Source organism: Aulonocara sp. 'chitande type north' Nkhata Bay, linkage group LG11 (genome assembly GCF_057382095.1).
Source record: "Aulonocara sp. 'chitande type north' Nkhata Bay isolate Kocher_YH1m ecotype deep benthic linkage group LG11, A_spYH_male_GT1.1, whole genome shotgun sequence".
Classification (NCBI taxonomy): Eukaryota; Metazoa; Chordata; class Actinopteri; order Cichliformes; family Cichlidae; genus Aulonocara; species Aulonocara sp. 'chitande type north' Nkhata Bay.
In genome coordinates, this window is record NC_141354.1 from 4,809,236 (window position 1) to 4,821,798 (window position 12,563).

Sequence of the window (12,563 nt, forward strand, 5' to 3'; positions counted from 1 at the left end):
TCAGTCACACATTCACTTACATGCAGTCACACCATGTATTTGCTGATAGTGGAGCTTCCCGCACGATCAGATACTCCACCCTCAGCAAAATGAGCTCAGTCATTTTTTATTTTCCATAGGAAAATATTTCTTTATGCTTTTGGACTGGATTGACTCGCATAAAATCCTTTTTACAGGGACTTACGACCTTGATCCGTCCCCAGGTAGCTTTCTCCTCAGCCAATTATAATCTGGAAAGCCGCCTTATATTTGCTCTTCCCGAGAACTTTCAGCGCCGTTATTCACTGTTGCAGGCCTGCTTAAAACAGAAATGAAAAAATAGAGCTGATTGTTAGCTCATAAAAACAAAACAAAATCCCCTGACAGGTTTTCTTTAAGTGCACTGTTACAAAATAATGGGCCCAATTTTTTAGACATGTCCATGTTTCCTAAAACTCCCTCTATTAAAAACAAAAACACCAACCCAAACCTAACTGACAAAATCAACCCATCACCACAACAACCTTAAACACACAAGTCTTGCCACCACATAATTTCACCTCCTCAATACACCGAAAGTCTCATTAAAACCACACAATTTGCAAACAAAAATCACCCCCTTATGCTCTATAACATACTTCAATTCAGCATAAAACCCCCTTACAACAACATATCACTAAACTATAAATTTCCTACCCAAATCTGCACTCCTCTTGTCTGCCGTGCTTCCTCTCCTGAAAGTCACTCCCTCAGTCATATGGCTTCTTCTATTCCTCAATTACAAACTCAAATATATTTTATTAAACATTCACACCATTGTATCATTCATACAAAATAGCAAGCTGTTCTTCATTGCCTATGTTTGTGTTCTTAGCCAGGTTTAATCAGTGTCTGTGCATTAAACTCCATGAGCTTGTCTTGTCTTTATAAGTTTAATGCATTTTCTGTTTGTGTGTGTGAATTTGCATATGGTGCTTTTGCAGTGTGTCAGACTCCTTCATAATTTTGCCTTTAAACAGTCAATTTTCTCCTCCCCAAATTTACTAACCCAAATTCTGATTTCCTACCTTAAATAGCAGCATTCCTTGTCCTCAGCCAGAAGGTAGGGCTCCACTTGCCACTTTCCACCTCCACCCTAGCCCAGCGGCCTTACCCGTCAGGTCCCGTCTTCTTACTGAAGCCGAGAGTAATCGTGACTGTGCCTGCCTTAGGTTGTCCCAGGGTTTCGAGGTGGGATCTTACCCGTCATGGGCTATCCAGCCTTCCATACTCGCCTGATACGGGGCCCAAGTGGGCAGGGGAGGGAACACACTGGCTCTGGGAATTAAAGGAATGTAAGCTGCTTCCTTCATTGCATCTTATATTAAACTATCTCACTTCTGACTCCTTCCTAGAATAATTTCACATATGGCACTATGTGTATGTGTGTTTTCTTATTCATTAATGTAATTATCAGTTATTTTCTCTCTTTATTTTATTTTATTTATCTGTTTGTTTATAACGTTCTACTTCAGTTCTACTAAACCTTGATGTAAAAACAATACTCCCTTATTTCACGCACACACTCTGCATTTTGCCTACGCACACACTTCTCTCTCAGACTTCCTCTGTTCACACATCACCTTGCACTCACTCTACTATCAACTTTCATAGTGTTATTATTATTTAGTATTTTGTACACCTCACACAGAATCATTCAAATCGAGTACTCACAGCATTCACGTCACAACCTTCAACTTTCACTTTCAATCCTGCAAGACGCAGAGATGGGCATCTCCTTCACCTAACATAAAACTAAATTACCATATCAACATACAATTACTGAAATTCAAACTCAAATACACCATCTGTTTTAATAAAGTCAAAGAGTAAACAGGTGTACCAAGTGTATGTACTTATGTGTTTTAAACTGAAAGAAAAAGAAACTCAAACTCTTATAACATCACTCATGCCTCTCTCAAATTAAAAACACTTTCAAACTTTAAAACATCCTACTTTACATCACCAAAGAAATACCTCTCACACCTTTATTCATCATTCAAAACCTTCTAGTCACCGCATTCACACTTAAAGTGTGACTAGAGTTGAGGGATATAACTCAAAACCCACTTTCCTAAGAGTATTTTAGACATGGTTGTCATAATCAAAAAAGCAAGTAAAAAACAAACAAACAAAAATTGAAACCTCTATTAATTCTCACCGCACACACAAGAGATTGAAAAAATAAAACACACCAGCAACTAATACTGGAGAAAAGTTACTACTGAAAGTCATGTGTTAGTCTTAAGTATATACAGTGCACTCAATATATTTATATATCTACATCCAAACTCAGTCAGTTACTATGCATCCCCTACGGCAACTCAAAACTTTATTTATAGTCCTCTAATAAACATAAATGGCATTTGAAACACACACTCAACAATGTTTGCAGCAGTATTTGTAAAACCAACTGTGGTTTAAACAGTTCACTGCTTACTCATTTGCATTTTCACTCACACACACACCGTCTAAAAATAGCAGCAGCATTGCCTCAGACTCCTTTCACACAGATCTTTTATATTACAAAGACGTCTTATATTTACAACTACTGTCAGATCTGTCAGCTTTAGCGCCTACACAATTTAGACAAATTTAAAATAACCGCCCAGCGGATAAATTCCCTGAGTTTTTTGCGACCAATTAACCAGTATCAAGACTTTAACTGTTTCTGGCCTCATTTCTAAAATCCCTAACTCAATTTAAAAGTGTCCAACACCCAAGGTCCAACCTTTGCTGCCCAAAAAAGCGCAGATACCGTTCCAAACGGTAAGGAGACTCTAACTCCTAGCTATTTTGGAGGTTCCCAAGTTCTCCCCGGTTGCCAACCGTACTAACCCTATTCGCCGATAGGTCAGGGCCAAGCGTCCTTGGCCGGGAGGGAGCATTACCTCCGAGAACTGCGCTTCCTAGCAGACTCGAACTGCCGTTCTAGAATAATTTATAATACTTTGAAACAACAATCAACACCCGAAACAAGTGTATAACTGAGGCAGGTGCAACCTAGTGGTCAATTTGACCGCTCAGGTCCACTCTTATGACCAAATTTGGACTCTAACCAACAAAATAACCAATTCCCTACCAAACTACTTGAGACTCTAACTCAATTTCTTTGGGACTTCAACCCAGTATTTAAACTTTTCTTATCAGACTCTTAACTACTTTCATTTCTTCTTAGCAGAACTCTAACTGCATCAACTCATGAAATTTTCATCAAAATCAAAACAGACATCCACCAGTAACTTCAGTGAGTAGACTTAAATTTTATCATGTCCAATTTGGCACACTTTGGAAATAATTCAACAGGTAGTGCCTTACCTTTTGGATAAGCCGGCTTATGCCCACTCACTTAGACCACTGGAATTCATGTCTGCCCGTCAGACCACCTAAGACCCCGGATTTCTCCGTCTAAACCTCCAACTCTCCCTCCTCAATAACCGGACGAAGCCCCCAAATGTTAAGATTCAATATTGAGGAAGGGTACAAGAGGTGATCGAAGAATAACCACACCGATCCGGCCGGGTGAAGTCAAACGATGATTTTAATGAATACACGCGTGGGAAGACACTCTGTACGCAGACAGCCAGTAGTCCTCGACTTAATCAAAGCATGAACAGATATTTTATAGCATCAGGGTTTGTTTACTGACGCCCCTTCATGCGTCACCGGTACATTTTATACATAGATCAGATCAACATCATCATGACTTTTCACCTAGAAAATCATCTTCTATTTTCATGGCGTGGTACTTTCCGTTCTTATCTTAAAATGAATTGTTCCTCTTTCTTGCCGAGACAACAAGGACGGTTCCTCTAAATAAATTTAACTCTATGTGTGTGTGTCACGACCTCACATGCTCTTTGTGTCACCTCTTCACCTACTGTCTGTGTCTCGTCCTCAAATGCTCTTTCTCAATTCACCTGTTGCACTTCTGACCTTTTACCAGACCAGAAGCTCACTGAGACTATGTGTATGTCTTCTACTAAATAAAGGTTTTAACCAAGAACCTCTACTAAAACCTTAATATAAAATGATCTGATATATAAGTGTTTTGTAAGCATGTATTGCAATTCCTTCTATGGCTCCAAGTCACTTGCACAATAGATTGTCCGAACATCGCGCCGAACAAAGCTTCCGACCCCCAATTAATTGACCGAGCTCCAACTCTTTAATAAGCACAGATATGCATTGTGTATGAAATAGTCATAACTGCTTAAGGCCTTCTTAAAGCTATCTGTTACATTGTTAAAGCCTCGTCTTAGCCTGCGGCTCAAAATAACTATCTGCTTTCACTTCTGCATACAACTTCCTGTCAGCCTGCAACTCAGTCTTTCTGAAAGAGACACTGTTTAACCCCTGAATGCAATATAAACTCCAGATTTTATTATTAATGCAATGGTAATGATGACAATTATTTAACAATAGCAGTAAAATAATTTCCCTGCTCCACAGAACCTCTGGTATAACCAGTGACAGCAGTATCTCAGAGGATACTGCTCCATTGACGAGCCATTACTTCACAAAGAGGTACTTCCTTTTATGACATGTAGGTTGTTGAATATAGTACAGGTGTTCCTCTGCATCTTTAACAAGTCTGCCAAGTGGGGTTATTCAAAATAAGACCCAGCTTCAATACCACATGATCATTTTTTTACATTGAATTCACACTGTGCAGTGGCATTTTTGTCGAGCTCCTGCCCTGTTTTATTCATCAATTAACATTCAATAAACTCACAGACAAGGTAAAAGTTATGAACACATTTTGTTTTATTTTCTTTAAACTTGTGCATCAACTTCAAAGGGTAAACTGTGTGCACTGCATCTTGTTTTTATAACAGGTTCAAAATTATTTAGTTGTCTTTATAATTCTTCTAAATACATCTTTTCCTTTTTAAAACCATTTACACAGCTCAGCACTAGATTCTAGCAATCTATAATTAATCAGGGGTGAAGAATAAAAGAATCATCAATAATCTTCCTTTTTAGCCAACATTTTAATTTGCTCTTACCAACTACCATTCTTCTTCTGTGTGAAGTAAAAATATCTTTCTTTAAATATGATTCCTTTACATGATAAAAATAGTTTCTTTTTTTCTGCTTCTCCAAAATAATACAGTGTCACTGAAGCTTTACCATACTGCTCTGTGTCTCTGTTGGAGAGCATAATAATAATTAGTGCGAATCTGTTCCGTTGAGGATGGGTGCATGATGGGCTCTCAGGGGTCTAGATGTGTGTGTGTTTTGTGTTGGTTCTTTTCTAGTGTACAAAGCCTCCTGAACTACCAGCCGGGAGCTTCACCCCTTGGCCGTGGATGACACTCGTCTTAGTGTGGTTTGTGTTGGTAAAAATCATTACAAAATTTTGATACTTGTCATACAAAAACACTTTTTTCATAGAAATTGCATTTGCACAAGTAACTGTGGAGATTTGCTGTGAAAGGAAGAAAGCCACAAAAGTACAAAGTTAAAATGGAGGCCATGCCACTGACCAGTAAAATAAAATAAGAATAAAGTAAATAACACAAAAAACAAACAAACAAAAATGCAAAAAGTGTGTGTCCCCATACAGTGTTGAAATGAAGTGTGTTCACTGCAGCAATGAAAAATCAGTCCAAAGAGATATAAATAAAGATCTTTATAAAATAATAATTAATAAATAAAAACAATAAATATCTTGAATAAATAGAATTTATGTGTGGTGTGACTGCTGTGGATTTAGACTTGATGAGCCGTGCCTACACCTACCAGGGTTTCTTTTTATTGATGTTAGAGGTGTTTTCAGACAGTGAGTGGATGCCTCCAATGAAAACACGGCAGGTTCCACTCTAGTGGGAGCACACCACTGTGTGCTGTGTGACCATGGAAATTACAACCAAGCAAAAAAGAAAATATACAGGACAATATTTTACAGATACTGGGTCATCTAAATGAAACACCTCTACACCAGTAGAGAATAGACATCAAACTGAAAGTACATGGTTTGTCATTCTTACTAGCCAAACTTACTAGAATATTATTATTATTATTATTATTATTATTATTATTATTATTATTATTATTATTATTTATTATTATGTTATACGGCTAATCACCTTTAGCCACAATTCAAGAAAAAAACGACACTTGTTTAGAACAGCAGCCTATGGTTTAAAGGCTGGTCGAATCAAAGGGAGCATGGGATGTTGGAAAACAAGTTACTCCACCTTCATAGAGTAGTTTCTGGAAAGGGACATAGAAAGCGCACTATACTGTATAACCTCTACTTCTGCAATTTCTCCATATAGTTTCTAAAAGTCACCTCCACCAGCAGATTAGAAAACAAAAGTGCTAGTACTCTGAAAAATAAATACATGATATCGCTTATTGCCTGATAGATGATATACAATAAAACCATTTTTTGTGTCAGTCGGTATTGTGACTAAGGAATGCCTCTGTGTACATTGTAATCTCGTCATGCTCTTGTCGGTTTGGGTTTCATTTAGCCTGTCAAATCTTATTCTACAAACTTAGTTCCTTGTTCACCTAGTTAACATCTCTATACTGGCTCACAATCTGTTATTGGTGTTGTTTAACCAGCCCATTTTGAGCTCTGTGGTGAAAGACTAAATAAGTAGCAGCTAAAGAGGATAGGACCAGTTTTTTAAAGGATTCTTCTGTCCCCCTTCAGGTTAATTTCCAGACTCTTCTCAACATCTGGGTTTTGGAAGTCTGGACAAGCTGATAGTTTTCCGTCTTTCTGCCTTGCCAAGTTGGTAAGTGTAATGAGGTAACACGCTGAAATTTCACCCAGAATCAAGTTATTTCCACAGGAAATATTGTAGAATCTCTTATCCCTAGCTAATTATAAACAAACAAGAACAATATGTCGTCAATATATTGCAAAGCACTTCTGCTCTATCTTCAGAGTAATACAACTGCCAAATTTGCCCCCCGAGCAACACCCCTACCATTTACCCGCAACCTTTTTCCCAATGTCTCTGCACTCCGTCTCACTACCAGAAAAACGGTAAGAGATGGACTGAGATTCCCATTTTAGGCCATGGTCTCTTTGCCTGGCAGTCTGCGGTCGTTGAAGGTGTGCATGTTGATAACCTCTTCTGTTTTCACCATTATGGGTCGCTGGGGCTTGTGTTTGAGTCGGCGCTGGCACTTGAGGGAGACTCGCAGTTCTTCCACCATGGCACTGCAGAAAGACCTCTGCAAAAGAAGGAAAGAGAAAAAAGAAAGCAAAATGGGTTTCAGGGCACTTGCCTTATCCAAATGTAATGGTTAAAAGAACAAGGCTGTTTTCCCTGTGGGCAACCTCTTTTGTAGCCTCGTCCAATCACCAGACACCATCTCATCCCAAAGTTGTCATAAATGGTAAATGGTCTGTATTACTTAGTCCCTAAGGGCCCCAAAGCGCCTTACAATACATTCAGTCATCCACCTATTCGCACACACAGGTGACGGCAAGCTGCATTGTAGTCACAGCTGACACTGGCGCCACCGGGCCCTCTGACCACCACCAGTAGGTAACAGGTGAAGTGTCTTGCCCAAGGACACAACGACCAAGACTGTCCGAGTCGGGACTCAAACCAGCAACCTTCCGATTACAAGATGAACTGCCAACTCTTGAGCCACGATCGCCCCAAGGGTAAAATATATAGTGCAGAAGGCCTACAACATAAGGTATGCATGATGGGACCAAGGAAAAAATTGGAATGGAAAGGTGCAGGTACAATGGCATTTTTGGTAATGGAATTACTCAATACTCTGTCAGAGTACATTTGTTTAAAGATTTGAAGCTGTTGCAGCATATTCAAGGCTTTTTATGCATGGTGATAGATGCCGAAAAAAATTCAGCTTCTAATCTAAAAATAAACCAAATACATCACTGAAAAAGCATCTTCAGTCATAGATTGCATGTATGATTTAAGGTCTGTGATTTTTTATGTTGATTATATTTTTCTTTAATCTTTATATTTCCCACTCGCCCTATGGTTGGTCTCTGTTCTTCAAGTTTAGGTCCTCTACCACAGTACTTGGAACTGTGTTCTGGACAGAGAATTGGAATGGCCACAAATAATCATATGCTTAGTGAATATCTCAGGAAGCATAAACCAAAGAAGCAAGAGGAGCAAGAAGAGGAACCATCACAGAAGGACAGACCCCGCCAGGTAAGTACCACCGACAGATAAAAGAACTGGCTGACATAGACAAATCCTATCAGTGGCTGGACAAAGAGCTGGACTGAAAGACAGCACAGAAGCGCTAATGATGGCAGCACAGGAGCAAACCCTAAGCACAAGATCCATAGAGGCTGGGGTCTACCACACCACAAACTTTCCTTTTTGCTAAAGCATATAGTTAGGGCTGGACCAGGTGACCCTGAATCCTCCCTTAGTTATGCTGCAATAGACGTAGGCTGCCGGGGATTCCCATGATGCATTGGGTTTTTCCTTTCCAGTCACCTTTCTCACTCACTATGTGTTAATAGACCTCTCTGCATTGACTCGTACCTGTTATTAATCTCTGTCTCTCTTCCACAGCATGTCTTTATCCTGTCTTCCTTCTCTCACCCCAACAGGTCGCAGCAGATGGCCCCGCCCCTCCCTGAGCCTGGTTCTGCCGGAGGTTTCTTCCTGTTAAAAGGGAGTTTTTCCTTCCCACTGTCGCCAAAGTGCTTGCTCATAGGGGCTCATATGATTGTTGGGTTGTTCTCTGTATCTATTATTGTAGGATCTACTGCACAATATAAAACACCTTGAGGCGACTGTTGTTGTGTTTTGGCGCTGTGTAAATAAAATTGAATTGAATTGAATTGAATAAAGTCATCCCCACTCTCATTTGCCTTAACCAGACTGGTATTATTAAATGTAGACATTGTTGCACTAATACCCACAAGCTTTTCAATTTAATGCAGCTATCATTTATCAACAAATCTAACACCTTAATTTTACCATTAGGTGCAGAAAAAGTATTTTAAAGATTTCACTGGAAATTTCTCATGTTTCTCACACTTCGTAAATTTGGGTTTGGAAAATCCTTTATTTACTGTATTAAGGGACTCTATTCTACACCAACAGCCACAGTCACCACCAATGGGCTGATTTCATCAAGCTTCATATCCTCTTTATCCATATCTCTGCATTGTTCGTTGACCACTAGCAGCTGCACTAAGACAGAATGAAAAGATCAGAGGCAATCGGACAAATACATGAAACATGAACATGAAACGATTCTTTATTCATGAACATCATGTCCACATATTGTGATTACTGCCACTAGAATTGACATTGACTCGGATGAATTTATCCTCAGCAACAGAGGGGACTCTTGGTCTTCCTTTCCTGGGGTGGGCCAGTTTCGTTGTTGATAGCTTTATAGTTTTTGCAACTGCACTTGGGCACACATTCAAAGTTTTAGCAGTTTTTTGGACTGACTGTATCCCGATGAAGGATTCCTGATGAAGGCATTTAGGGTCCTGCTGGTCTTGTATAGTTCTAGGCATTCCAGGATCCAGGTGTCGGGCATTGAGTCATAGACCTTCTTGTAATCAATCCAGGCAGTGCACAGGTTGGTCAGCCTGGTCTTACAGTCTCGGGCAACTGTTCTGTCTACCAGTAGCTGGTGTTTGCCAATTCTTTTCTGTGCCCCGCTCATGTATTGAAAACCATGTGCCTGTTCATCTTAGCCGCTATGATGCCTGACAGTATCTTCCATGTGGTACTGAGGCAGGTTATTGGCCAGTAGTTGGATGGGACCGGTTCCTTAGGGGGGGTTCGGGACTGTCCAGTCTTCAGTTAGCCATTCTGGGTGTCTCTCATTGATTAGCAGCTGTGCTGCCAGATGCTCATGGAGTGCAGTCAGTTTGGTGCTGTTTAACTCTTCATATATGTGTGTGTGTGTGTGTGTGTGTGTGTGTGTGTGTGTGTGTGTGTGTGCGCGCATGTGTGTGTTTGTATAGATATTATTATATTTGCTATAGCTTTATTGTATTACCGTATATGTTTGCATGTATGTAAGTGTGTGGATATAACTGTTGTTGCTCTTACACCGAGGTTCCTTGTACATTATATGGACTACACTCACTCCTATATCCCCCGTGTTTGCATCATCTGTGTTCTTAAGTCGTCGTGTCCTTGTACTGGATATGACTCTTCTAAGTTGTTGTGCTGTTTTGTATGTAAATAAAGTATTTAAAAAATACATAAAAAAAGAAACCAACATGATTCAAACCGCTTTATGGCACCATGTTATGCATGGTGGCCAACATCACAGTAAGAATTTTGGGTGAAAGTTAATTTGTTGTTATTAGTAATTATTAATAATTATTATAATTATTAGTATTAGTATTACCGTATATCAAAACTATAATCTTCAGTTGCTACTGGTTAGGTGAACCTATAAAAGAAAAAAAAACATTTTGGGTAAAAATACACAATCTGGTACTTAAACCACATGTTGGAGGGCAAACTCCCACCCTCAACAATCTTCTCTTCAATTATTGGTCATCACATTCATGATCCTGTTCCAGTTGAGACACCAACAGAAAGCATCTTATACAGTCGTACCTAGGGATGGGTATCGAAACCCGGTTGTTGTTGAGAACCGGTTCCCACTGTTTCAATTCCTTGGAATTGTTTGCCATTTTTGCAAACGATTCCCTTATTGATTCCAGTCGCCCCGAATGACGTCACCACGTTGCGGAGCGTCATTTACCTGGCAGGAAACACGGCGCCTAACGCTCAAAACTTTGATTATACTTTACGAGAACGGATGACAACAGGGCGACTTGCAACACTTGCAAAGTAGATATTTCCTTTAAGCTAGGAAACACTACGAATATGCAAAAGCATTTGCTCACAAAACACGCGATGACCTTAAATGAATGTCGTGTTTTTAATTCTGCTCCGGACTCGTGAATCTCAACCCAGCAGCAGCGGTAACGTTTGCACGTCCTCTCCCGTTAATGCGGCAGGTAAATAATCAACTAACAGTGCATATTATGTTAGCGCGATCTGCCTTATTACAAAACCTGCCATTACTGTGCATTTAGTGACCATGATGAGACAGACAGAGTCTGGCTCTGATGGCTCAGATGCTGGCAGTTCTCGCTGCAGTCTACCGGTAGCATCTCCTTTCAGGCCAGGATAGACGAATGTCACCGAGCAGTGACTCAGTTTGTGGTCAAAGGCTTTCAGTAAGTGAATGTGTTTAATTGTAGGCAGGGACATTACTGGATATTCTTGTGTAATTGCTACAGAATAATTTATGTTATACTTTGTTATTGCTACAGAAGAATATTTATTTTATTATTTTACATTTACAATATTTTTTCCTGGGGACCCTGTGACACCCCATTGAAGAGCCGTAGGCTGTGGATCTCTTAAGATCTCACTGTTGGGTTTGTAAGGCCATGTTACTCCTAAATTTCTATCTTGTTCAAAGAGAAGATATAAAACAAAGTTCTAAGCTAATCGACCTTAGTGTTCTCCTTTTTTAAAAATAATTGATAAGAGAATCGATAAAGAATCGAATCGTTAAACAGAATCGAAAATGGAATCGGAATCGTGAAAATCTTATCAATACCCATCCCTAGTCGTACCATTGAACAGGTTATGTGGGCATAATAAGAATAATGGGATGCTCATAATTTATTAACTCATTTGAGGTGCTGACTGCAAATGGGGATCAATTCTCACCTTAGTGTCTAAGTCCAAAAACGTTTTTTATTCTGTTGAATAAGAAACTGAAATACAACGTGCAACCATAAATAAAACCATTCATTCATGTTGGTTAAGTAACAGATACAGCAGATTAATAGACTGCTATTTATATTGCTTTTCTAGTCTTGCTGACCATTTAAAGCGCTTTCAACTACAAGACATATTTACATTCATACAATACATACATTTATATCTAACACTCACACACAGGAGTTGGTGATGGATCCACCAATCTTCTGATTGGCAGACAACCCAGAGCTACCCAGTATTTACTTATCCCTATTTTACAGTGGTATGCAAAACTTTGGGTACCCCTCATGATTTTTCTTCATAAATAATTTTTTTGTTTGGATCAGCAATTTCATTTAAATTTATCATATACCAGATGAACACAATTATATTTGAGAAGTGAAATAATGTTATAGGATTTGCAGAAAGTGTGCAATAGTTACTTAAACTATATTAGGCAGGTGCATAAATTTGCATGACACCTCTTTTTAATAGTTTGAGCCCATAGAATCACGGTAAGGATGCCATGTTCACGTCAATTCCACCAATCAGAAACTGCAAGGCAAAAAACCTCATGTGGCCCCAAGGGCGTAGATTTGGCGTGGACGGAAGGGACATGTCCCCACCAATAATTTGATCTCTTCGAGTAAAGAAAAACAAGAAAAAAAACGATCTGTCAGCGTCTCGTTCACCCAGCGGAGCAGAAAGAGTTAAATTACGTTCTCTACTGGAGTCCTACGTCATGTGACAAATATGGCCAATGTGATTGGCTGAGCCTTTCAGGGAGCTCTGTTTAGTTTTAGCAGCGGCAAACCTGCGCTGCGA

General features: G+C 39.5%; 1 protein-coding gene across 3 annotated transcripts in view; it reads right to left on the reverse strand.

Annotated features, from left to right (window-relative positions):
- Window positions 1-3,227: 3,227 nt before the first annotated feature.
- The window catches only part of grik2 (glutamate receptor, ionotropic, kainate 2), a 346,386-nt gene continuing 337,050 nt past the window's right edge, over window positions 3,228-12,563 (reverse strand). For all 3 annotated transcript variants that reach the window (XM_086310278.1, XM_086310275.1, XM_086310277.1), the window contains one exon: window positions 3,228-7,215. In XM_086310278.1, coding sequence (XP_086166404.1) covers window positions 7,051-7,215 — 165 coding nt within the window. In that variant the 3' untranslated portion in view covers window positions 3,228-7,050. The remainder of the gene's footprint in view (window positions 7,216-12,563) is intronic.